General features: G+C 41.0%; 1 protein-coding gene across 3 annotated transcripts in view; it reads right to left on the bottom strand.

Moving 5' to 3' along the window:
• Positions 1 to 27,367, bottom strand: part of LOC149308838 (connector enhancer of kinase suppressor of ras 2-like) — a 318,424-nt gene that overhangs the window by 207,097 nt on the left and 83,960 nt on the right. For all 3 annotated transcript variants that reach the window (XM_089536538.1, XM_089536539.1, XM_089536540.1), the window contains exon 2: positions 9,333 to 9,496. In XM_089536538.1, the coding sequence (XP_089392664.1) occupies positions 9,333 to 9,496 (164 nt within the window). The remainder of the gene's footprint in view (positions 1 to 9,332; positions 9,497 to 27,367) is intronic.

Raw genomic sequence — 27,367 nt, 5'->3', positions numbered from 1 at the left:
GTAGAAAAGAAAGACCGAGGAATACCAAGAGCTCCTATTTGGCTAGGCGTCTTCTCTTCGGCAAAGGGCTTAGGACAGCGGAAAACCTAATACACTCTGCAAACAGACAAGCAAAAAAGGATAATCGCCACTTTAAAACAAAGGCAAATGCCCTCATCATTTTTTAGAAGACAATGAAACCTCTCTGAGAACCATGAAAAAGATTTGTTTTTCCACATATTGATCCATAATCGCCAGTCTGTTCTGTTAAGAGCATCTTTGGATTCAGAACTGCCTTAGAAAACATTTTATGATTGTAAAGCACAACTTTACTGGGTTGTAAAAATACATTTCAAAAACCTTGGGATGTATGAGTTAATAGTTACTAGGATTATTTATTTATTTCTTTGGGTAAAAAGGCTCATATTTCTGCCGTCACTACTAAAAAATGATTCTGTATCTCAGAGAAACAAAACCCACATCTATCTGGTTAAGCGTCTACATTGGAAAATGAGGGTTTCACTGTAATGTATTTCAAAATAATGAATGCACATGCCAGGTCTTGAAAGTTGAAAGAAAATGCAATAATATATCATTTCCAATGGCTTTTGTTTTTGTTTTTTTCTCCAGAACAAAACTTCATTATAGATTACGGTCAAATTTTAAAATACATATTTTGCTATATTTATCAGTCAAAGACTGAAAAGGAAAGACAAAAATAGAAAGTGACTACTAATGCTGAGGAATTTAAGAGACAAAGAACTGGTTCACTCTGAATGCCAAGAGTGGACTCCATCTGCTCTGCACATCCAAGGCTATTGAGCAAATTGGGGCAGAATTCAAACACATGAGGTGGTCTGAAAGCTGCCTTCAGCTTCCATCTTCAATCTAGTAAATGTCACTTGGAGTCCCTTGGAAGTGAATAACTTCTGCCACACAAAGGGAAAATGGGGCTGTAATTGTCACTGGAAATGATAGGATGTGATTATGCCTCATCACTTGCAGGAACATTGCATGCGCAAAAAGAGATCTCTTGCTGTTGTTAGGTGCCTTCAATTCATTCTTATGGCAATCTTAAGGCATATCTATCACAGGTGTTTCTTGGAAAGATTTGTTCAGGGTATGTTTGCCATTGCTTTCTTCTGAGGCTGAAAGAGATCATCCAGTAGGTTTCCATGGCTGAGTGGGGATTCAAACCCTGGTCTCCCAGAGTCCCAGTCCAACATTAGTCCAAAACACACTGCAGAAATAATCCAGTTCGAGACCACATTAACGGTGGAACACACTCCTTCCTTGGAGTGTAGTGGAGTCTCCTTCCCTGGAGGTCTTTAAACAGAGGGCCATCTGTCAGGGGTGCTTTGATGGAGAGTTCCTGCATGGCAGAATGGGGTTGGACTGGATGGCCCTTGCGGTCTCTTCCAACTCTATGATTCTATGATTCTAACTGCCCTGGCTCAATGCTAGGGAATTCTGGCAACTATAGTTTTGTGAGACATTTATCCTTCTCTGTCAGAGAGCTCTAGTGCCACAATAAACTACAATTCCCAGAATTCCCTAGTACTGAGCCAGGACAGTTAAAGCAGTCTTGAACTGGATTATTCCTGCAATGTGTTTTGGACCAGTCAAACCACTATACCATGCTGCATCTCATAGGGGCTGCCATCATATTTTCTGTATAGCATAGGGTTATAAAGAATACATGCAAATTTTCTCTCCCTTGACAAGAATGGGTGTCAGACACATGGAGATATCCTTTAAAATAAGTTTAACTTTTGTAAGACGCTTTGCACTTGGGACCTTTTTGCAATGGGTTTTGTACAAAAACCGTCGGCTTTTGTACAATTCATTCATCCTCTCACCCCACAGCAAAAAATGTAACATACATAAAACTGCATTTAACAAAAACATTTTTTGGAAAGAATGAATTTTGTGCACAAAAAAAGGTACCAAAATGTGTAAGATGGTTGAAAATGCACAGATCTCTTCTCTTCCAGTCCAGTGGAGAGAAAGCATTTGAAATTCATTGTGCCTTCATGTGAGTATGAAATAAGACAATATTTATATCCTACTATCCTAGTACAATATGCCTAAAAGTATCCCAAAGATGCTGGAAATCTTCACATTTCCATTTACGAATCTCAGACATAATTTGGAAATCTTGAAATCTTAAGGCTGTTTTAGGACAGGTGAGAGTTAAGAAGGGAAAACCTGGGGAAATCTTGAGGAAACGGAGAGGCAAATGGAGAGAAGCACATTTCTCTTTCTGACTTCACATGATGTTAAAGTACTTTTTTCACTTTCAGTCATAAAAGCATGGGAGAGAGTCATAGAAGCGTCATAAAAGTGTCCCTTTTGCCAAGCTGGAAAAACCCGTTTGGCAAAAAGGATGTTTTCACCACTCGCTCCCACACTTTTATGACTGAAAGAGCATGAAATTGCTTCTGTGTCATGCAAAAAGAGAAAGATGAATGAACTTTTAAATGTGATAAGGCTCAGAAATGACTTGAATTTAGGGCAAAAGAAACAGTTTGGAGATGCACACAAGCATACACACATATATGTGACAGCCTGAGAACTACAGAAACCACATTTTCCCCATATGGAAGAGATCTAAGAAAAGACACACAGAGAGAAGGAGGGGGTGGGATTATTCTATCCTTATGTCAGTATATATCAATGGAACAGAGGCAAATGAAAGCAACAGTGCAATTCATTATGTCCTATACACTTTTAGAATGACATACATTTATTTCAGCATAGTTATGCTGATTGTGTTCTGAGTATCAAGGCCTTCTACTCATCTGTTGCACAATGGCTGATTAATTCCTCCTTGCCAAATCAAAAGTAAGAGGGGGCTGTATGTGTGTTTGTGGAATGACTGTCTGAAATATGGATCACACTCACACAACCTCTAAGAAAACTGAGCCAATTGTGTCTCTATTTTCACACTAACCAAGTGACCCTAAAGTATTCTGCTCTAATGCATTAATAAATGCATGATGAAGACTGGCAACCGAAGATAGATCTCTGTGATGATGCAAAGCAGTAATTGTGTCTTGGCTTGTAGCACATTGCAAAATTTTTGCTGGGCCTGTCAGTGGGTTTACCACTTTGCAATTTAGTAAAGCCAGCGTTCAGTCGATCATAAGGTCTGATGGAGACCAAAACATGGCACGTAAAGCTAATTGTTAAGTCAGAGTTTGCAAAGACAGAAGCAAATGAGATATCATTATCTTTAGCCTTTACTTGGAGGGAGCTACAAGGTCAAAAATCATCTGGAAAGTGCAGTGCTTTGATAAGAGCTGCCAATTGCTCTTTTGGCTCATGAATACACAGAGAGAGAAAAGAGAAGGAAAGATTATGTTTGCATGAGCAGAATCTCAACTCCCCCCCCAATGGCATTTCATCACTTCAGTACATAACATGGGGAATGAGTAAGTATTAGTACAGAACAAGAAAGAAGGTCAGTACCTTGTTGATTCAAGAAAGAGAAGAGTTATAGACTACCCTTCTCCCTGGTAGGGATGTAAATCCCTCAGGATGCATGCAAGGATGAATAATTATGATAGATTTCTCCCTTTCGCAGAAAAATGGGATAGTCATTCATTCATTTTCCCTGTATTTGAATGTCTTGAAATGTTGTTGAAGAATTATCCTGTCAAGAAAAGAACATTTTTGTGTTTGTTTTTCCCCCCAGTGGATGAAATATTATGGAGGACCATTGCATTCGAAGATCTCCCCATTGCCTTTATCTTCTCTTTGGCATGTAGAGGAACAGCCAGACGTGAGAGGACCACTTCAATGAGACCTAACCTTGGAATCCCCGGTAAGCAACAAAATTTGTGACCAAGGCAATGATAGGATTTTGTTTACTGACTTAAACTAAATCTGCCAAAGGGAAAGCCCCTCTGAACAAACCTTGCCAAGAAAACCCCATTATAGCATAGCCTTAGGGTCACCATAAGTCAGACATGACTTGAAGGCACACAACAAATCTGCCCAAAAAGGTACTCAAGATGACTAATAATGATAAAATTCAACTATAAAATTACATACACATCATATATTGAAAGAAGCTGAAAACAAATAAAAACAGGCTGGAAAAAAGAAACTATGGTGGGTTATAAACCGCCGCTTTGAGGCGGTCTGCCACCGCCGCCATTTGCTCCGTGCGGGAGCCGCAGCAGCCACACTGTGCGGCTCCCACACGGACCGAAAAAGAAGCTCCAAAATGGAGCTTCTTTAAGCGGCGCCTCTATGACGTCGTGAGGCGCTAGGGGCGGACTCGCGATGTCATAGACGACGCGACACGTGCGGACGCACAGCGTCCGATACGTAAACATGGCGGCCCCCATGTGGAAGGGGCGCCGCCATGTTGTACATATGGAATACGTACTAGGGTTAGGGGTGTGTGGAAGCACTGCCCCTTCCTAACCCTAATACGTATTCCATACGTATTTTTTGGCGGTTTGTAACCCGCCTATGTCCCATTTCAGTTAGAAACCATTGGGATAAAAAGGTGTGTTCTCATGTGCTTCACTCTCAAGTGACAGAACCAGATATAAGCCCAGAACCTCTGTGAGAACTAGACCCATGTTCCATTGGCAGGAGGAGAGGCATTTATGGGATGATCTGAAGGGTTCTCAATTACCTCCATGTCCCTCTTACAAAAAACCACCAATGAAATCAAGCTAGATGATGATGATGTTGTTGTTGTTGTTGTTGATGATGATGATGATATTTTATATCCTGTCCCCCCTTCCAAGTTGGAACTCAAAGTGACTTACAGTGTAAAAGAATCCATTTAAAAACATACAAAAGTGACCATAGGTCCAAAACATACTGCAGAAATAATCCAGTCTGAGACCGCTTTAACAGCCTTGGCTAAGTGCAAGGAATCCTTGGAATTGTGGTTTATTATGGTACCAGGGCTCTCTGACAAGACTCCAGTTCCCAGAATTCCTTAGCATTGAGCCAGGCCAGTTAAAGCAGTCTCAGACTGGATTATTTATGCAATGTGTTTTGGACCGTAATCAACACTTTAACCCACCGTTCTGTCACCTGGCACAAAGTCAAGGAATCTATGCCTCTCTGGAAGCCCCTGGACTCTACCTTCCCTCTTTCCCAACCACCGGTCATGCTGGCTAGGGCTCCTGAGAGCTGCAGTTCCATACCACTTATGCAGGGGCCCATTCACACTACTCAACCATAGTGCTAGTATTCCATTTTAGCTGCTATGGTTCTGTCCTATGGAATCCTGGGACTAGCAGTTCAAGGAGAGGTACTTAAAATTCTCTGCCACATTACTCTAATGCCTCACTAAACAACAAACTTTGGGATTCCATAGCAGCGAATCATGATAGTTAAAGTGGAATAATACAGTGCAACTACGTCATATGCAGGCACGCTATACATGGCTTTCAGCTTATGCTAAAAGCCGTGAGATGGAACTGGCAATGGCATGCACGCCGCATTGCACCACATGCATGAGCCCCATTGTTTTCAATGGGGCTTGAGCATACACGGTATTTGCCTTATGCCCCCACGTATCTGAAACGGATCCCCTGCATAAGGCAAGGACACACTGTATTGCCATTATTGTGTAATGTGAACGGGTCCCAGGTCCCAAGTCCCCCAATCATGTCTACCGGAGGCTTTCAGCTACCTTCCATAGGGACTGGCTGCCTAGACTTGGTCCTTGTATGTTTTCACCTCATTGTAGATTGTGATTGTTACAGTTAATAAAGTTGTGACCCTTTGCCCAAGAATACTGTCTCACATCTTCTTTCAGGCAGGGGGTAGAAGCAAAGTGCGAAAGGACGGAAGAGGGAAGATTTTCTCATCCCTATTAAGACGTGGATTTTGGCTCTCTATCCAGAAAGGTTAGGGGAAAGGAAAGAAACCACAGAGGCTATTCAAAAGAATCAAAGCCAGTTTTAAGAGCTGTTTTCCGCTCAATTGGCTCATCTTGTTCCTCAAATATCTGCTTTTAACTTGCTACAAGAGGCAATCACGGTAAGAAATACATTTTCTGACATGTTATCCTTCCTCTTTTGTAGGTCAGGGGAAAAAATTGGCGAGATGTTCTTTTTGCTTTGATACCTTCCTCTTTCTGTCTTGACACACACACACACACACACAACTCTGCACCTCTATTGAAAAACTAAAGAAATGTGGGAAGATAACTTTAACAGGCAAGACCTTTACAATGCAACCAAAGATATATTTTTAGAAGGAACGTAACATGTTTCTGATGTACCTCTATAGTGCAGTGAGTAGCTGTCTAAAAGAACCTCCAGTCACCAAATTGGATCATTTTCAAGGACTGCTCTCTCTTTATCTATTTCTGTATCAATAAAAGCCAAACATCCTGAGACAGTAGTGCAGCCTTTTCAGTCAAATCTTTGTCTCTTACATACTATTGGTGCATTAGATCCAAACTCTTTCATCTCCCCCACTTCCGTTAAGTGCTAAAGAAGTCCCAGAAACGGCTATACGGGGTCAAATTTCTTTTTCAGGAGAAAACATCTGTTTAGTCAATTCTCCACTGAATTTGTACCACGCCTTTGCAGAAAATGCAGCTCCAGGTATCAAACCTCAACAAGACTATTAAAATAGAATGAAAGGCAAAACACGAATAAAACATGAGGTCAAAGCATATAAACATGGTAGGTAAAACATCAGTCAGGTCACTCAAAACAACCTGTTAAAACCAATTGCAACCAGTCAGGTTATGGGCCAAATGAAACCTAAATCAAAATGGATTTGCCTCTGTTTGCAATGTGTTCGCAAGCTGAGGGGCAACACCTGGAAGTCCCTTAGATGCTACTGCAGTATCTCTTTTTTAACTATACAGAACAAGATAACATCCAGTATGCCCACATGCCAATACAAAGTGTCACTCCGAAACCAGTAACCATCCTAATTCCAAAGCAACTGCAAACCCTTTATAACTCCTAGTTCTGTTTCCTCGACATATGAAAGCTAAGGTCCTGCATTGCATGTATGGGGTGTAACATTAGATGGTCACAATCCTGTATGGCTCAGATTGGCATAGTAGGTCCACATATAGGCTGAGTCATATACAGTGCACCCATTTTATACGCGGGCGCGCTATACGCGGCTTTGAGCATACGCACAAAACCAAGGGCGCACTGTACTAAATCACCTTTCAGCACCCCATTTTGCACAGCCATTTGGTGTCTGGGGGGAGGCAAGCAAGATTGCAGAAGCAACTGGCTACAACCTCATATCAAGATGAAAAATTATTACAGTAGCACTGAGCCTCTGGAGGACCCTGGGATATTTCAGTACTCATGTCACCATTTTGTGTCTGGCTTATGGAGCCTTAGTGGCACCCCACTGACTCACCAATTTGTATGATCGCAGCACAAAGTGAATGTATTGCACCACAACCATAACCTCATTTTCCCTCAGTGCAACCCTCCCTTGAATACTGGCAGGAAAGAAGCATTTCCCATGCAATGGTTAGGCTGACCCTTAATAAAGCCCTGGTGACACCATGGTTAAATGCCAGTACCGCAGCTGCAATGTTGTGAGTTCGATCCCAGGGCGCCAAGGTTGACTCAGCCTTCCATCCTTTCATAGATGGGTAAAATGAATACCCAGCTTATTGGGGGTAATTGACTTACAGATTGCAAATGCTTTCAAGAGTGCTGAGTTCACTATTAAGCAGTATGGAAATGTAAATGCTCTTGGCCCCACCTAGAATATTGTGTCCAGTTCTGGGCACCACAATTCAGAAAGGACATTGAGAAACTGGAGCGTGTCCAAAGGAGGGCGACAAAAATGGTGAAGGGTCTGGAAACCATGCCCTATGAGGAACGACTTAGGGAGCTGGGGATGTTTAGCCTGTAGAAAAGAAGGTTAAGAGGTGATATGATAGCCCTGTTTAAATATTTGAAAGGATGTCATATTGAAGAGGGAGCAAGCTTGTTTTCTGCTGCTCCAGAGAACAGGACCCGGAACAATGGATGCAAGCTACAGGAAAAGAGATTCCACCTGAACATTAGGAGGAACTTCCTGAGAGTAAGGGCTGTTCGACAGTGGAATGCACTCCCTCGGAGGGTGATAGAGTCTCCTTTCTTGGAGGTCTTTAAACAGAGGCTGGATGGCCATCTGTCAGGGATGCTTTGAATTGGATTTCCTGCATGGCAGGGGGTTGGACTGGATGGCCCTAGTGGTCTCTTCCAACTCTAAGATTCTATGATTCTATGATTCTATGATTCTATGATTGCTATTGCTATGTGGACATAGTCACATGCTTTTGCAATCTTGCTTGCTGCCTAGGAAACATGGGGGCTTCCAGGGCTGTACAGTAAATTGGTATGGCTTTGGATGCTGTGGAGGAAGGGAGTAAATACAGCCCCCAGTCTCCCCAAGAGGTTACATCATGCATAAGGGAAACATACATGTCCATGTGTCTCTAACAGGATGCCAGTTCATGTGCACAACTGCATACATTCTCTCTCAGCAGATCTCAAGCACTGTGGAGTGATGCTATTACAGTCGACCTTCCACATTTGCAGCTTTGACTTTTGCAGTTTTGATTATTCGCAGATTTGATTACTATGTTCTCTCTAGGAATGTTTAGGCCCTCCATCATAACGCTCTTGCCAACTTTTACCAGAAGTTATGCTGGATGACCTAGAGATTCCTAAAGAGAACATTTCTGTTGGCATTTGTAGGTCCTCCAACACAGTTTTGCGGTCAACCGCCAGTGGATTTTGACAATTTAGTTGCGCTGGAGGACCTAGAGATTTCAAGAGAAGTGTTCTCACAGGTTAAAAAAAAGGTCACTACAATATGATTGTATACATGTAGACTTTGTGACTTTGTTTTTATCGGTAATATGTTATCAATGGACACATTTTCTCTAGTGTTTTGGTGAAACACCACAACCAAATAGCCTTCTAATATACAATAATAATAAACAATCCTGCTAAGGTGGCTTTTTTCAATATTCTGTTGATGCACTTTAATCTGTCACAAATTTTATGGCTTTGTGTTTGGACATATGCATGTATTCCATGCAGATTCCAGATTTTCCAAAGCAAGAACAGAGCAACAAGGAGTTCCTATTGCAATATTTTCATTTTGGAAACAAAATCAGATAAGTGCAAAGTAATCTGACTTTGCTAATATTAACTTCAGTCGCTTTAAAAGGGAACTAAACCATGTAGCAGAGCCACCATGTAGTAATTACCAGCTACAAGTTATGATGGCTGTAGTAGTGCTTCTGCATATCAGTTTCAGAATAATATGAATAGGAAGGAGCCATTCCACTCCATGTCCTGTTTGTAGAGTGAACCTATAGAAAGATGTATGCTTACCAAAGCACAGAGCAAATCCACCGCTTCCAGAATTAGTTCTTGGTGGCCAATTCGAGTGACGCCCAACTCTTCAAGCTCCTGATGAGTGATGTGTAACAGCTGCTCTCCATTGATCTTTTCTCTTTCAAAGTTTTTAATGTATTGTTGCAGGCAGTCATCAAGGCCTAGTTTAAAACAGCAACAACAGAGGGACATGGTTAGGTATACGATAAAAGAACGATACTTACTTGGCACGTTGCGACTTGAGGTCCCTTTGAAACTGGGATGCTTTCATCTTGCTGAAATATAATGGGGGTATATTACTTAAGAAAGCATGTCTATTATTTAGGGAAACTCTCTTTTAACTAGAGATTTGAAGTGTTTTAAAATTGTGACTAGTTTAATTCTATTTTAATGTTCACTTTTTGTATGTGTTTACAGGCAGTCCTTTGTATCCACAGATTCCTTATCCGTGGATTCAACCATCCATAGCTTGCAAATATTGTGTGTGTGTGTGTGTGTGTGTGTGTGTGTGTGTGTGTGTATATATATATATATATATATATATATATATGAGCGCATTCATGGATTTTGGCATCCATGGGGGATTCTAGAACCAGCAAATACCAAGGGTCCGTTATAACGGTACTGCTTTTAAACTAAAAGCTGCCTTGAGTCTGAATTCTAGAAGGAAGGATGCTGATAATAACTACTACCACTACTACTACAGTTCCCAGTATTCCAAGACAGTTAAAGCAGTGTCAACCTGGATCTTTTCTGTAGTATGGAAGCAGGCTACGAAGACACAGGATTGCTAGGTGAAAAGGGCTCCTTATTGATAGTACAGAAGACAAGCAACTCCTCTTCAAATCCCCTCTGCCATACAGCTACTCAAGGTACAGGATCCCTATACCTTATTTCACCTGGTAACCCTAACATGCCATAAAATACGTATTTCTTTATTTGAAAAAGATATTTCTATGACACCACCTAGCCCACAAGGGCTCCTGGGGGGCAAGGAACAAATAAAAACAATACAAGATAAAACATGTTCGGAACACATTAAAGTAATATTTAAAAACGGTCTCAAAAAGATTATCAAGTACAATTTTAAAACAGAGCAATTTCTAACATTAAAGCCATGTTTGGGTTGCCTGCTGGAAACTTAAAAGAGATGGAACTGACTTCCTTGGATAGGAAGTTCCACAGTCAAGTTGTTGCTACAGAGAAGGACCATTTATGTGTACATACCAACCTAATTTCATGAGGTGTTGGGACACACACACACACAACAAGGTCTGCTGTGAGGATCACAGCATTTGGACATGGGAAGACACAGTCATTTAGGTAGCCATTTAGGGCTGAAAAACCCACACAAAACTATTGATGTTGGCCATGAAAGCCTTCGATTTCACAACGTCATCTGTGTTTGTCTTATACAAAATAAGGCAATAGACAAATGTAAGTAACTTGTAATAAAAACTATTAATTACATATATATACTGCTGCATCCTTTTTCATTGACAGTTAAAACCCATCAATGGAATTTATCACACTAGCAATTTTCCACGGACAAACAGGAGTTGAACATGATTTAATGCGAAAGAAACCCAGAAATACTCAAAGTTTTTCACACGACGTCACAGTTAATGTGCAATGATGCAAAGTTAATCCGCAGCTAAAGTGGAGGAAACCGGCAGCTTTTTACTTTCGGAACAAACCGAATTGAAAAAGCTGCTGGTTTCCTCCACTTTAACCATGGATTACTTTCGCATTACTGCACTTGGTGCCAATGCGGTGTGAAAAACTAACTGAATTTACAAGTCTTCTTTAAATCCGAATGTAGTTTAACTCCCATTTAACTCCCGTTTGCCCACTAGTGTGATAAACTCTAATGACTTTGCAATCAGATATGAAACATCATTGTCAGTGCAACTGTGAGACTGGCAGTCACATGGGGTCAGTGTTCCCTCCCTTTCCCCGTCCCTCTTCTCCTTGCTATTCCCAAGCACCATATATATAAAAACTGAAATGTTTGCAGGGCAGAACATAGGGCAAGGAGGTGGGGATAAGGAAGAGTCAGGAAGAAGATGAATAGGAGCAGCCACCCCAGTTGTGCGACTGGAAAGAAATGTGGTGATGGCTGCTATTAAGAGGTATATTTGCAATTTTTATAAAACTGCTGTGGTTGCTGTGAGAACGGGGCTCATGTGGTAAGGAAACAAGTCCAAAATCTTACACGAATGAATACATAAAATGAATGCATGCCTCCAGGGCCTTATTTGGGACTTGGAGAAGTTATATTATTGGACAATATTCCTTGATGTGTCCAAAAAAAGAAACTTTTCTAAGCTTCAGCCTTACTCCACCATATCATAACATTTCCACCCCTTCTAGGTTTCTATGCCTGTCTCTTGCTGGTTCTATGTGGTGCAGCAGACTGGGCAGTGTGTCAAACAAAAATAGAGAAGATTCCTGTTCAAATCCCAGCTCATCCATGAAGATTCTTCTCTTTCTGATTACTCACAGAGTATGCAATATATGTCACGGCAGTGGGGGAGTATGTACTCCACTGCACATGCCTCCCTGGAGGAAGGATGGAATAAAAACATCCCAAGTAATAATACATTTTTGCCAACCATCCAACAAGATCAGTGCCCAGGCTTGTGCTTTAGGGGGAAAATTGATTTATTTTAATCTGTTTCATTCTGGGGATATGGGAAAAGAGGGAGGGAGGGAAAACTCCATTCCTGGGATTGATTTAGCCACCACTGACAAGATTAAAATCACCATCCAAATTAGTACCTTTTTAATCCACAAAAGAGAAAGTGATGCAGCAAAGAAAAATTAAATGGAATGGGTTTTTGTTTTTAATTTATTTTGGTGGCTTCCTATAGGAAAAATGGACTGGCTTCCAAGGTGAACTGAAGTCACCAAATGCTGTAAGGGGAACACATGAAATACTGCAAACTACATAAACTATGTCCTAACAGTTCAAAGACATAGCTGTGTTAGTCTGGAAAATCAATATGCAAAGGGATCTTGTAGCAACTTTGAGACTAACTGAAGGAAAGAAGCTGGTAGCGGCGGTGTCACTAAGGTTTGCGTCACTCGGTGCAGTAACTCATGGTGTCACCGCTACATTGGCCTTCCTCCATACCACACCATAGAGACTCCTTAGTAATGTTTCTTGCAGTAACGTTACTCATAAATCACAATTCCCATATATCACTGAATGTAATAGCAATTGCTGTGGCATGTACAACTAGCAAAACTAAAATTCAATTTTCATTATGGTCATTGGAGGGACAAAGGCAGGACATTGCATAAAGCCAAGGTGAGTTGATAACCATTTGAACGGTGCTGGGAGTATTGAAATGTAGTGTGGGAACCAAAAAGAAGATGCCATGAACTGGCCAAGAGCTTGGGGAGTTGGCTAGTGTTATAATATGTGTACTTTGTGCCAGGAAACCATTGTCTCTGTTAAACCTACTGTTGATGAAGGGGAGTTTGTGGCTATATTTCAAATTCTGCTGTTTCTTTTTCTAACCTTCCTTTGTAGGCTTTTGTTGTCTTTTGTTTTAGCAAACCAGACATAAGTCTATTAAAATACTAACCAAATAAATTTCTTTTCCAGACCTTACATACAGCGCTTATGACTTTCTGGGATGTGGGGCGGGGTGAAATAATCATGATGAAAAACAATGGGTTTCAATTTATTCCCAAAATGGCCTTTCAGACTGCCTTCAAGAAAGGTGCATTAAATAGAAGTAAACATGCTCTAAATAACCCAGAGACACCAGAACTCATCTGATCTTGGAAGCTAAGTAAGGCCAGCCCTGGTTAGTACTTCAGTGGGAGACCACCAACAAACACCAGGTGGGCTTTATTTCAGAGGAAGGACCTGGCAAAAACCACTCTGATTACTCCTGGTCTAGGAAAAACCTATGAGGTTCACGGGTTACCGTAAGTCAATAGGAGACTTGAAGAAACATACAAACACAAACATGCTCTGGTCGAAGTTCCTCCTTTAGATCTGCCTGAAACATACTCTCCAACTGTCCCAGTTTGGAAGACACAGTCCCAATCAAGCCTCTGTTGTCCCATTTTTTCCCAGCTGTTTTACATTGTCCCAGTTTCTCCTCTTCACACTTTCCCTTTTTAGCACTTTGACTTCACTTGCTACAAACAGAGTTCATATTCCAAAAGTTGTTTGCATGTCCTTAACTCAGGAGGGAACAGGGCAGAATCGTACCCTTCTCAGTAGGCTCAGGCATAAGCAAACTGCTGGGGCCTCTTGCAGCTTGTGTGTTCTTACTCATGAATAGTTATGGTTATAGAAGGAAAACCAGAAAAAGTAGCCACAGAGCAAGAAAGAGTGCAAAATGAAAGAGATCTGGTTGACTTAAAGATGAGAGAAAACTCTCTGAACCTGAAAGAAAAAAATAATGAAGATCTATATGAAAAAAATAATTCCTTTACTAACAGAAATAATGGATTTAAGTAGGGATTTGTTTGAATGGGAGATTGACGGGATCTTCAGAATTAATTCATATGGGCTACAGAAAGGAAAATTCCCAGGGATGTGGTAATTCAGTTTGGAATCAGGAAAGAACGAGACACAGTGCTACAAAGAGACTTTGAGAAGGAATTGAAAACTGGAGATAGCATAATGAAAATATACAGAGATATCCCAATGAGGATTTTCAAGTGAAGAAGAGATTATAAATTTTTGACAAATCAATTGGCCAAAAATGGGATATCTTATAGGTGGGGAAAAGCAGAAGGCATTTCTTTGAGATGGAATAGAAGATGGCTTAAGTTCGAGGTTCTGAAAGCTAAAGAATTTTGGAGCAAAAATAAAAGAGATATAGAAAGAAGAAACAGCTATCTTGACCACACTCTGATGTTGCTTACCACATGTGTCCTGGTTTTCATTGGTGAAATGTTGTTGGGTTTGCTGTAAATGTGACTTATTCGCTTATTTTTATTTTTCGAACACCCACGCTTTTGTTGCTGTTGCTATTTTCGCTTCTCAAGAGATGCTCTGTTCTGCCAATGCACCATGGAAGGGAACGGTCCATGCTGCACCAGCCAAGTACTTTCACAACTGTGTTTCATCTCTCTAATTATGGCTTATCTAATACAGACTGTGCATTATAGTCATCATGTTGCTTGCTTCGTGGAGGAAACTAAATTCAGGATGCCATCACAATAACCTCTTACTATTTTCTTCCATTACCGAAAATTAGGAGAGGCGTGAAAAGAAAGGAGGGAAATATTTGCTGATAATCTGCCCCCCCCCCCCATACACACCACACTATCTCCAAGATATAAATGATGCTCTATGTACAAATCTGCAAGTGTGAGGATTGAAACTGGAATTTCCAAGCCCAGACAGACCTTGTTTACTAGTCCTGATCTCTAGTCTGTCTCTACTTGTGTTTGTTAACATTGTGTTAGTATGTGTTGCTAGGATCTGTCATTCTTCATGGCTAAGCATCTGCACCTGACTTTAGCCTGCAGCAAATAACTCTCTTATAGGAGTGGTTATGTTTTAAAGATGATTTTGCATATTTCAGTGTGTATAACAGTGAAGACACACCAATGAATTATGTAACTTATGGCCTTTTGTACAATACAAGAAACTCTAAAAGATGTGTGTCCCTCCTCCTCCCTGGAGAGAGAGGAGGCGAGTGTGAATTTGAATGCAGGATTACAAGCATCTAAGTGAGAAAACAATTGCTGGAATCCGATATTTCTTTTTACCTAACATCACTTTATGTACACTTAGCTAAGAAGCAGGAGCAATGAAGGTGCACTTATACTACAGAAATAAACCACATTAACTACCACGACTCCATCCTATGGAGCCCTGGGACTTGTAGTTTTCTGAGGCATCAGCACTTTTTGGAAGAGAAGACTGAATACCTTGTAAAACTCCAAATCCCAGGGTCCCATAGGATGGAGCTGCAGCACTTAAAGTGGTGTCAAATTGCATTATGCCTACAGTGCAGATGCACCCTTTGAAATGCTATTCGTGAGTTACAAAGATTCGTATCGGAGTAACAGCAAGAGTGCCCAAAGTACAATGGGACTTCTAGACAAGGGAACCAATGAACATGTTGTGTATCAGTCACTTTGCCAAACTCTACATGAACATTATGAAGCTGCCCAATTCTTATTCCTGCACATATAAGCCCACTTACAAAGACATAAGTCCCCATGAGGAGTCAAACCAATTTGTTGATCAAAATCCAAATGTGATACAAGCTTCTGTGACACCAGAGAAGCAGTTTATTTGGGGGCCCAGGAACTATTAGATTATAAACCTATAAACAGATTCCCTACGTTTTGCAAGGGGAGCACTCAGAAAATGGCAGCAGACTACCAATAGTAATTCACCCCTTGTAGTATAGTGGCAAATCCACATGGAGGATCCTTTTGTAAAAGTGACCCAATGTTCCCTCCCAGTGCAATCCTCTACATGCTTATTTTAAAATAAATCCCACTTTGTGCTATAAGATTTACTCCCACGTGACTGAGTACAGAATTGCAGAGTTAGACTGGAAACCTAAGCACTCTTAGTAGGATTTACTTTTGAATAAACATGCATGCGATTTCACTGTTATCAAGATAGAAAAGAGGTACCCAAGAATCTTTTTCAATGAAAGATATTTAAGATCTTAATGTATACAAATATACAAATCAATATACAAATATATCTGAGTATATGTGTGTGTGGTACACACATAAGGGGAAAACACACTTCTGCATCACGTTGATAGGATCACATCCCTGTGAATTGAATCAAGTAATTTGCAACCACCAGCTGCTTTCTGCTCTACAATTGCTTAAAGGAGGAAAAAAGCATGAGTGTGAAAATGAAGAAGTCTAATACTTGCAGCATGTTTTGGTTTTAAAAACAAGGCAAAAATATGACATTATTATTCTTTCAAGCCTCTCTTTCCTGTGGTTTTAAGGGTGTCAGTTGAATCTTTTAAAAACCCCAACAAATACAATATTGGGGAGCGACTGTGTGTGCATTTCTTTTTTGAGGTGGTGATGGTCTTTTTATGGATATTGTATGGGGCTGTGAGAAAGGCAAATGCCATAGCTCTGTAAGGCTCTCAACCCTCTGGCATGGCTCCTAGCTCCTGCTCCTCCACTGGCACATACTACTCCTTGGAGAAAGAACAACTGGGATGGGGATGTCATTGTGCTTCTGTCATTCAGTTCCAGCATGTTCTTTCAAATGCTCTGCTAGCATATCAAAGTTACTTTCTTCTCTACATTGCTAAAGTTAATGCATCTTTTCAGGTCCATGACCAGATCAAGCTGATAATTATGTTTCTCTAATATACTTTGGAATTCCAAACTCCTAAATTTCAACCATTGGCTTGCAATGTTGGCATAAAAAGTCACTTGCAATCTCCGCAAAAGAACAGGTGTCACATAGTAAATTTGAAAGCAACAGAAAAGAATTTTTCTCCTTCTCCATCAATGTTTATATAGAAGAAGAAAAAACATTCAAAAGGAAATTTCCCCAGGTTCCCTTCTATGCACTTGCCTTGCTCTGGGATGAACCAAACAAGCGTGCCATGCACTGATAAGGAAATGCTCTGTAGCTGGTTGATTTCAGTAAGCCTTTATGCCAGGTACATCTATTATGGAAAAGCAAATTTGGTGGGCTTTATGACTCAGGCTGCTCTTTCATAGCTCCCCGGGGTATGTTTTCTGGAAGACATTCACTTAATGGCTCAAACAGTATGGCAGCTGACAATGGAAGGCACAGAAACAGTCACTGATGAAGAACATAGCTGGCTGATAGCGTGACAATGCTCAACACATAACAATAGAAAACAATGCTGAGCAGTTCTCAGTGTGATATGGTGAATATTGTGGTTTGCATTTTCATTAAGTTGGCCAGTGTTGGTCAGATGATGAACAAAGATGAAGAAAGAAAATACTTTTGTGGTGTGTTCAGCCATGACTAGCATGAGACCTTTTGTTTCAGTGCTAGTGATAGAATCGCATCCTCCATGTTACTTTATTTTTCCATTACTTCTGCAGGCTTGCTTAGGAACGGCAGGGCAAGCACATGGGATATACAATCCCTCATCCTATAGAAAGAAACAGGCAAAGGGCTGCCAATGCAGCCCTCTCCCCACCATCGCCATCTCCCACCAACTCAGAAATGTCACACCTGCGTTTTTCTGCACAAAAATATGAATTTTGCAAAAATGAAGTCCCCAGACAATTTCAGCACCATTTTTATTCTGCACAGAAAATAGTATTTCTGGGCAGTTTCATGCACAGAGAATGCTATTTCTGCATAAACCGAATAATTTTCAAAAACTGTGTCTCAAAGACTTTCTCACAGCTGGAAGAAAATTGCTAAAATTACTCACTGCTTCTTTGAGAACTAATTTAGTGGCGAATAGCATCCCTATGATAGTATGAATTCAGGATTCGGTGTGATCATGTCAACGGGATGCTTTGCATCTGCTGAAATTGAAACACCTTTTGGCACATTCTTGCTTTTTTGCTTTTGCTTCTGACCAAAGATGAAAAGTCTCCTGTGGCATCAGAGGTGCAGACTTACAACATCAAACTTACAGGATCACAGGAGGTCTGCAAAAGCACACATATCCACCCCCTCATTGAAAGCTAGTGGTTATCACACCAGGTTGTGGCTACGATCAACAAATATTCATCTAATGTTCAAGCTATGATTGCTATATGCCTTCCATGAGTGTCTCAATTTCGCATGGAAGTCCAGATAAGAATGAAAAGTGATATCTAAAAGTAAGCTCAGTATGAAAAATTCAATGAACAAGGCTTCTTTATCCCCCTTTCTCTCTCCTTCTCTTTCTCTTTTTTTTTCATTTTGTATTTCAAGTTTTCATTTAGCATCTTGGACCATCTGAAAACTTGTCAAATTCACAAAGTTAAAATATACAACTACAGTTACTAATTCAGCTAGAAATTTAAAGATGGAAGGAACAGTTCGTTACATTGAGCACAATTCTTATTTGAAAGGGGAAATATCCTCATCTCCCTACACCTTTGACTCCTGGCTTTTTCAGGGATAGCTGAAGACATATTGAACCAGTCGGGCCAATAGGTACATACAGTAATAAAAGTGAATGGAAAAATTTAACTGGCTCAATTTCTTCTGCCTTTGCCTCATTCCATAGTGAAATGAAGAATGCAGAAGAACTAGTTCAATTCTGGCATATCCAGTCAATCTTGGAAACACTTGACTGGAAGCTAGGAAAGCTATGCCAGTGAGAACAGAAAATATTGAACTAGAGGACTACCAGTGGTTTGCATCAGTAGAGCTGAAGCCATGCTGCAGAAATAATGCAGTTTGACACCACCTTACCTCCCATGGCTAAATGCTATGGAATTCTGGGGATTGTAGTTTGTTGGAGCAGCAGAGCTCTCTAATAGAGAAGGCTAAAGGTCTCAATCCAAATTATTTCTGCAATGTGGATGCAGCCTAGGAAAGGACTTCTGTGTTGTAGTCGAAGGCTTTCATGGCCGGCATCCATAGCTGTTTGTGGGTATTTCGGGCTATGTGGCCATGTTCTAGAAGAGTGTATTCCTGATGTTTCACCTGCATCTGTGGCTGGCATCTTCTTTCTCTGAATCAGGAATAAACTCTTCTAGAACATGGCCACATAGCCCGAAAAACCCACAAAAAACTATAGTCTTCTGTGTTCCTTCTTTGCAATCGTCTACTATTCAGAGGACTCTTTTCTCAAAGAAAAGGAAAACAGATTTTCTGGAAGACTTCATTCAAGGCAAGCTCCATTTTTCAAACTTCAGCACTTTCTGAATTTTCTGAATTTCTGAGAGACAGATAGAAAAAAAAAATACTGTCTCCTCTTCTGAGAAGGACAGGTTTTCTCCACAGTCTCAAAATTCATTAGCAGTTTACAGGATTTTTTTTTACAGAAGACACTAAAAGACCCAATAGAAAATGTTCCAGCCCCAAAGGAGAATGGCTTGAAAGGCTGAGCGTGTGGAAATGGGAGCCGTTGATGCAAAGTGCTCTTGAGCATTCATTATGAGAACGCCTGCTTTCAAATAGAATCAGGTGTGCAAAATATGTTTTATAACCTCGCACAAAGGGATGTAACTTTCACAATCCTGACATCCTCTTCAGATACGTCTTCATATGAGAAAGCCTCTCTTCCTTTCTATCTCTCCCATCCTCCCCGTGTTTCTTTCTCATTTTTGAAATCATGAACATAAGAAGAGCAATGATGGATAAGACCAAAATCACATTGAGTTCAGCATCCTGTTTCTTCTATAGCCAACCATGTCTCTTTGGGAAGCCAACAAACAGAACATGAATCATAACACTACTCACTTTCCTAGATAGGAGGTATTGCGGTTATGTGCTTTCAAGTTGACTCCAACATTTGGCAACCTGATCATAGCCATTTCTGCATATGCTGGAAGCTGCGCCGGAAGGAAGGGAGGTGTGCGCTGGAAGAAAACAATGGTGCGCGCTCCCGTGGCGTGCGCCCTGAATGCCACTGCTGCGCCACCATGGGCACGAGCCCCGTTCATTTGAATGGGGCTTGAGCATCTGCATTTTCCCCCTTACACGGGGGGGGGGGGGTCCAGAACGGATCCCCCACGACAACTGTATTCCAAGGAGATTTGCCATTACCTTATTTTAGGGTTAAGAGAGCATGACTTGCCCAAGGTCGCCCAGTGCGTTTCCATGGCTAAACAGGGACCTGAACCTTGGTCTCCTAACAGCAATTGAACCACTACGCCACACTGGCTCCTGATAGGAAGAAACTGTCTAGAAAATTAAAATGTCATAAACCAGAAGAGAATAGGAGGCAAAAACATTCTACCCCCCTCAAGACTAAGAGCCTTATCACCCTAGAAAGGAAAGCCTAAACAGAGCTAGAGACTAGGGTCTTTCTCCCTGCCTTACTGTATTATGTCCTAGCACTTCAGTTCTCTTCTCATGGAAGATCGTCATCAAAGTTAGTTGTTTGTCTAGCTGGAAAAATCTGCTCAACAAAAGACACACTTTGATGACTGTCTCCTGCAGAAAGAGAACTGAAGTGGTAAAGCACGAAGAAAGACCATACTCTTCATCTGCATTTCGACTTTCTTTTCTGGTGCAACAAGGCTTGGAATGGAGTGGAGCATTCCTCTGAAATGATCAGGCAGAAATGGACCACTTCCCCTGGAATTTCCAAACAGAAGTGTACTAAATGATCAAGCGCTAGGAAATATTATGACAGTGATTGTTATCGAGCAAATAGCCATTCTGCAAATAGTCAAGGCAACCTGTCCCATGCACACCTACTTGGGAGTAAATGGTACTGCTTCCATGAAAGGCACTTCTAAGTACACATTGTGCCTGTAAGAGTACTCATACTAAGGGATGCTTCAGTTATAACAGATGGGGGAAATAATGTACTCTCCTCCTCTATGTACAGTTGGCCCTCCATCTCCATGGGTTTTTTAATCCACAGATTCAACCATCCACAGCTTGAAAATATTCAGAAATAATATACATACAAAAAAACAAGCCTTGATTTTGCCATTTTATATAAGGGACACCATTTTACCATGTCATTGTATTTAATGGGACTTGAGCATCTGTGGATTTTGGTATCCATGAGAGGTCCTGGAACCAAACGCCAGTGGATACCAAGGGCACACTGTACATCAGGTAGGCAAAATGTATAACAACCTGCCCACCAATGTGGAACCCGTCCCATCTTAAAAACAGATCAAAAGTCCCTGTAGGCAAGCACATTCTGAACAACTGAAAAGACTAAAAAGAAAGATAAAGTACAGGGACAACCCCACTAAAGATTAGGGTGCCTCTGCTAATAGCAACTCCTAATCCACAAATTAACATCCCTTCCGAGGAACTGGTGGAGCTGTGAAATGGATTAGGTGCGAACAGCATTTCATACTGTTGGACACTCCAGACTTCGGGAAAGTGTTAAATAAGCGGGACTGCTTGGCATAATTAATTACACCACTTGCCCATGACAAATTCAAAACAGAGGCAAAGGCAAAAAAGGAAGAAAGAAAAAGAAAGAAAGAACACATGTTGCTTTGACTGCATTTAATTCGACCGACCATAGCAATATTGCATATCCACTTTACTCAGCACAAAGATTTTCATCAAAAAGAGTGTTACAACGTCTAGTTATGACACACTGGAAAATCATTATGAAGATGTGCTAGCAAAAAATATTATCCCGTTTATATCCCAGGATGGGCTGAAATTTCTTAGGCAAATGGCTATGATTTTTTAAAAAGCAAATATTCTTCTTCAAGCTCCACCTCTACTGCTGCAGAAGTTGAGCCATTCTCTGAAAATCTGGCATATCCTCCCTTCTTGCAATGCCACTGTCTGAGAATGAGAAGAATGAGAATAATCACTTCATTTCAAACAAATGAGAGACATGTTTTCAAACAACAAAGATCAGCTTTTTTATTGTTGTTGGCAGAAGCTTTCATAGATTCCAGCCCACTTCATCAGATGTACTAACCTCAGATGCATTTAAGCTATAACAAGACTCTTATTTCTGATGCAACAGACCTGGGCTGCACTCCTACTGGTGACATACGTTAGCATAACCCTTGTTTATATTGGCATATGTATTTTAATGAGTGTTGTGAAAAGAGGTGTCCACTATCTTCTTGTGCAACACCCCCTTGCTGCAACTTGGAAAAAGGAATTTCACAGTACATGGATGGATGGATGGATGGATGGATGGATGGATGGATGGATGGATGGATCCTATTTTATCCTCTCATGGAGGCTGCCAGGCAGGGAGCCAGCAACTGGCTCATGCGCACCCAGACAGTTCCAGGGCCCAGTAGAGAATGGGAACTGGACTTCTGCTGTCCCAATCTAACAATCAAACCACTGTACTACATCTTTGACTCTTTTGCCTATGATATTTATTTAAGCATAGGGGGATTCAACCATGTCTAAGATAGGACAGCATTTTTATTTTTATTTTTTTGCAAACATTTCTAATTCGCTATTTCTGGAAGCCACCTTGGGGTCCACACTGGGAGAAAGGTGGCATATAAATGTAAATAAGGCCTGGTACATACCTGTGGGAGGGTCACAGCAGCCAACCATGCGGTGTCCACCCCAAAAAGAACCCAGAAAAACTGGGTTCTTTTTGGGTCACTATCCACACGTCATGAGTTTGCCATTGGCACACTTGTGATGTAAGTGATATGGAGTGACATCTATAAGCTGCACATCGCTTACATCAAAATGGCGTCCCCCGTGTGAATGAGAGGCTGCCATTAGGCCACTGCCCACATTCCGGAGTATGCGGGTGCTGCGCGCTCTGGAACCCTAGCATTGGCAGCAACACGGCGCTTTTGGCCCGTCTGTCTTGGGCCTACATTAACAATAAATAGACCAGGGTTGGGCAAATGCATGGTCAATTTCCACCCATATGAATTTTCACTGAACCTGCACTTTCCAACATGCAAGAAGTGACGTCACATCATTTCGGGTTGCCATTTTGGATGGAATTTGGGTTAAAGATGGAGATTTGGAAGGAGGGTTGGGGAGTGCAAACCATTACACTACACTTATCCAGCTTAGGGTATTTTGATGTTGTTTTGGGAAAAACATGTGTGCACCAAAATTAAATAGGGAGCTTGGGGGACTTCAGTGGTTTAGTGGGGGGCTTTTGGGGAGACCGAGGTGGGATTCAAAGGTTCGTGAGGCCCACAAGTTACGCTTTCCTTACCCCTGTTCTAGACAGAGGTGGTTGTTTGTTTTCCAATTCAGCAAAAAGTGGTCCTTGCTACTCTTAACCTTTTCCAAGTTCCTTTCAGTCAATGTGATGCAACAGACTTTTGAACCCAACTGAATGGCAGGTGTGGAAGGATTAATAGGATGTCGCATGTTGTAACACAGGCGCACAATAGCAGCCACTTATGACAATATTTGCCTGTTCAAGCTTCTGAATTACTCAGCCTCTTTATGTCAAGCTTCAGATCACAGTTAATTGCTTTCTATTGAATTTGGCACTGAGGTAAGTGTCAGAATGTGCCGAATATCACTGGTGGCGGTGGTGGGGAGGGGGAGAAGATAGCTATTTTTAATCCTCCAGTTCTACCCACCATGTGTCCCTCAAAGATGCTGAGAATTAAACAAATTAATCACATGCTGAATAACAACAAAACGAGAAACAAAAAGGGGGAGATGGATCCCTTGCTTAAAGCAATTTTTCACCGCAAGGAGAAAAATATCAAAAGCCTTCAGCATGCCTCAAAGCAAAGAAGAAGCTTGAGGGTGCCATTTTGTACATTGTCGGCATATTGATGAAAGTCAGCATGGTATAGTGGTTTGAGACTTTCACTACAGGGGACCAGGGTTCTAATCCCTGCTCTGCCATGGAAACCCAATGGATGGTTTCAGACTTGACTGTCCTTTTGGACATGTGTAAATTGAATTGAATTGGGCAAGTCACACTCTCTCAACCTCAGAAGAAGGCAAAGCCAACCCCCCTCTTAACAAATCATGCCAATAAACACCTATGATAGGCCTGCCTTAGGCATGCCATAAGTCAGAAATGGTTAGAAGCCACACAACAACAATATTCAATATTCATATTCAGTATTAATATTCAACTCCATTTGCACATGTCCAAAAGGACAGTCAAGTCTGAAACCATCTATTTCAAAAGCTGGACAGTCCAAGTCCACTGTGGGAAAAGGGGATGCTGGATTAGAAGGCCCATTGATTTAGTCTGGTTTAAATACAAAGAACCCAAAGAAGGGAAAGCAGGAACCCTGAATTAGTCCATTGCTCTTCAGCAGTACCCGGACAGAGAGCACATAGCTTGTTGAAATGTACTATGCTTCCATATTATTATATTATATTATATTGTTGTTGAGTGCCTTCAAGTCATTTCCAAATTATGGCAACCCTAAAATGAACCTATAACAGGGTTTTCTTGGCAAGATTTGTTCAGAGGGGGTTTGCCATTGCCTTCCCCTGAGACTGGTTCATGTGGCCCATAAGTTACATGTGGTCAAATTACATGCGGTCACCCTTTGGGTTCCATGACTAAACTGGGGATCGAACTCCGGTCTCCAGAGACATAATCCAACACTCAAACCATTATGCCATATTGGCTCGCTATATATTATATTTATACTATGATATGATATGATATGATATATGATATATGATATATCATATATTATCTCCAGATATTCTCCCCACATGGGACCCCAAGGCAGCTTCCCGGCCTCCAGGTTAAAACAAAATACACTTAACTTGACGATACAAAACTTTTTTTTAAATTGTTTAAACGCCTATCATTTAAAACCACGTGAAATTGTTTCAAAACATGACTGTACCGATAAAAATGCAGCACAGCTACCCCTTGGAGAAACCCTTCTGCTCAACCAATTCATTGCCAAAGCCATATTTAGATTTTTTAGAGGCCTGTTTATCTGTTGGTGAAAGGAAAGCAGAGAAGGGGGCCAGCCTAGTAGCCCATGGGAGAGAAATGCCCATGCAGGGAGATCTAGCCTTTCACATAAAAAAATTAGCTCCTTTTATGATGTTCTCTTCACCTTGTGAAGTGATCTCCATTTCCCCTCCATGTTCTTTGGTTCAAATGTCACCTGAAATGTATAGGGCTTTCCCTTGTTGATGGCAGCATTCCGAATGTATGGAAGACTGGGAAATATAGTCCTAAATGCTGCTGTTAGCCCAACTAGATTTGTTGTTGTTGTTAACTGCCCTCGAGTCGACACGACTTCTGTCGACCCTGTGGGTGAGACATCTCCAAGTCCCCCTGCCCTCCACTGCTTTGCTTGGGTCCTGTAAATTCATACTTGCAAATTCATTTTTAATTTAAATTCACACAACCTCCCTACTTGAGTCCATCCATCTAGCTTGCGGTCTTCCTCTCTTTCTACTCCCCTTCACCATTCCTAGCATTATTGTTTTTTCCAATAAGTCCTTCCTTCTCATGATGTGTCCGACTTATGACAGCCTGAGTTTTGCCATCTTGGCTTCCAGGGCAATCGCTGGCTTCACCTGTTCATGGGGACCAATTTGTTTGTCTTTTTGGCTGTCCACAGTATCTTCAGCACTCTTCTCCAGCACTCCATCTCAAATGAATTGATTTTTTTTTTCTTATCCACTTTCTTCACTGTCCATCTCTTGCATCCATACACAGTGATGGGGAAAGCAATGGCTTGTATTAGATCCATAGTATTCATTCCATCGGTCCCTCACTCGGAAGAGGAGGACAGGAGGCACTTGTGTCGGCTCCTGGGGCATTGGCTTGGCAGGCGGTCGTGGAGACTGTTTTTGCCTCCTTTGAACTTTGATCTGTTATAATTGTTTTTATTAATTGTGATAAATTGTACTTTTTGATGTTTGTTTTGATACATGGATTATGGTTTTTCACATATTGTAATTGCTATTTTTATTTTCTATCAGGAATTATGTTATGTTTATATTTAATTTGCTTGTTTAGATGTGGATTTGTGGTGAGGGGTTGGGGAAAGGGTTTTCTATGAACTTTGTTTGACTTGTAACATTCTTATGTTTTCCTATTGATTGCCACTGTATTGATATTACTTATTGTTATTGTCTGCTTTATATGGCTGGGGGGGCTGGGAAGGGATTAGTTTGCTTCTTATTGTATTTTTATTGTACTTCTACTGTTGTTAGCTGCCCAGATTCCTCATTGATTGGGCGGGATACAGATAAATTTATTATTATTATTATTATTATTATTATTATTATTATTCCTCCATAAATATTGACTATCTAACCTGCACTGTGAAAAATAATGCAATTTGACACTGCTTCAACTGCCATGGCTCAGTCATACGTAATCCTGGGATTTGTAGTTTGGGGTGGCACCAGAGTGCTCTGACAGAGAACCCTAAATATCTCACAAACTACAAATCCCATAATTCTATAGCAATGAACCATGGCATTTAAAGCAGTAACAAACTGCACTATTTCTGTAGTGCAGATTAGACCCAAATTACCATTGATTCAGGGAGTTTGAAACTGACCATAGGATTTAGGCCAGTAACACTGTCACCTCTGCATGTTGCACAATGCAACTCACCTAAAGTGGTTTAAAGTAATCCAACCAGCTATGCATAATGGTGCCCAGATCTGGAGATATATAAACATCAATCAGTTGAGCACCTTGGGACATATCTCCAGTTTCACCTGTGGATTTTATAGGGTGCTCCTCAATTTTTGCTTCCCAGGTCAATCTATCGATATTGAATTCTCCCAGTAATATGCGGATCTCTCTTTCTTACCTCACAAAGTGGTGAAAAAGATAATAAGTAAAAGCCAAAGATACTACTATGCAATAACTAGGGAGGTCACTCTGTCAAATAAATCTTCGCTGCTTAGTCATCTGAGTTTTATGTGACTAATTATATTTGCATAGGTTCACATAGTTCTGGAGAAAATAGCTTTGTTTTTTGTTTTTTAACATGATGCTCCCCTCTTGTACTATGAGTGCAGCATAACAGAGATTTGAACAGGAGCGTCGCCAAGAAAGGTCACATCTGCTATTGTTAGCAATGCGTGCTTCGTTGTAGGCAAATGAATTCAGAGAAAGCTGTGCACACAAACCAAAGGTAGCATCTGCAATGAAAACATATTATTTTTCTTCACATTTGTTCAGAGAGAGAGGCCTTTGATCCTCGCACATGCACAAAAACTGATCATGGAGTTGTTGGGTATAACAAAACTGAACCATCGCCAACAAGAAGGGAATGGGCAAACAGGTAACTTATTCATGCGCAGCTGTACAGACTATTTTTAAAATTGTATCTTCTTTGAAAACAATGCACGGGTCACAGCAATGAGTAGGAATGTCAAAAACACTATTTGCACTCACAATATTTCTCTGAATACCATCTCATTTCTGTACCATTCTTTGTCTGTAACAGGTTGCAAGACTTGAGGTGTGTCCACACTGCACAATTACATCTCACTTAACAAAGTATAGCAGTCCCTCCACATT

Source organism: Sceloporus occidentalis, unplaced genomic scaffold, assembly GCF_023333645.1.
Source record: "Sceloporus occidentalis isolate IW3139 unplaced genomic scaffold, rSceOcc1.0.p SCAF_8, whole genome shotgun sequence".
Lineage (NCBI taxonomy): Eukaryota > Metazoa > Chordata > Lepidosauria > Squamata > Phrynosomatidae > Sceloporus > Sceloporus occidentalis.
Note: the sequence above shows the minus strand (reverse complement) of the source record. Positions and strands in the feature narration are given on the sequence as shown.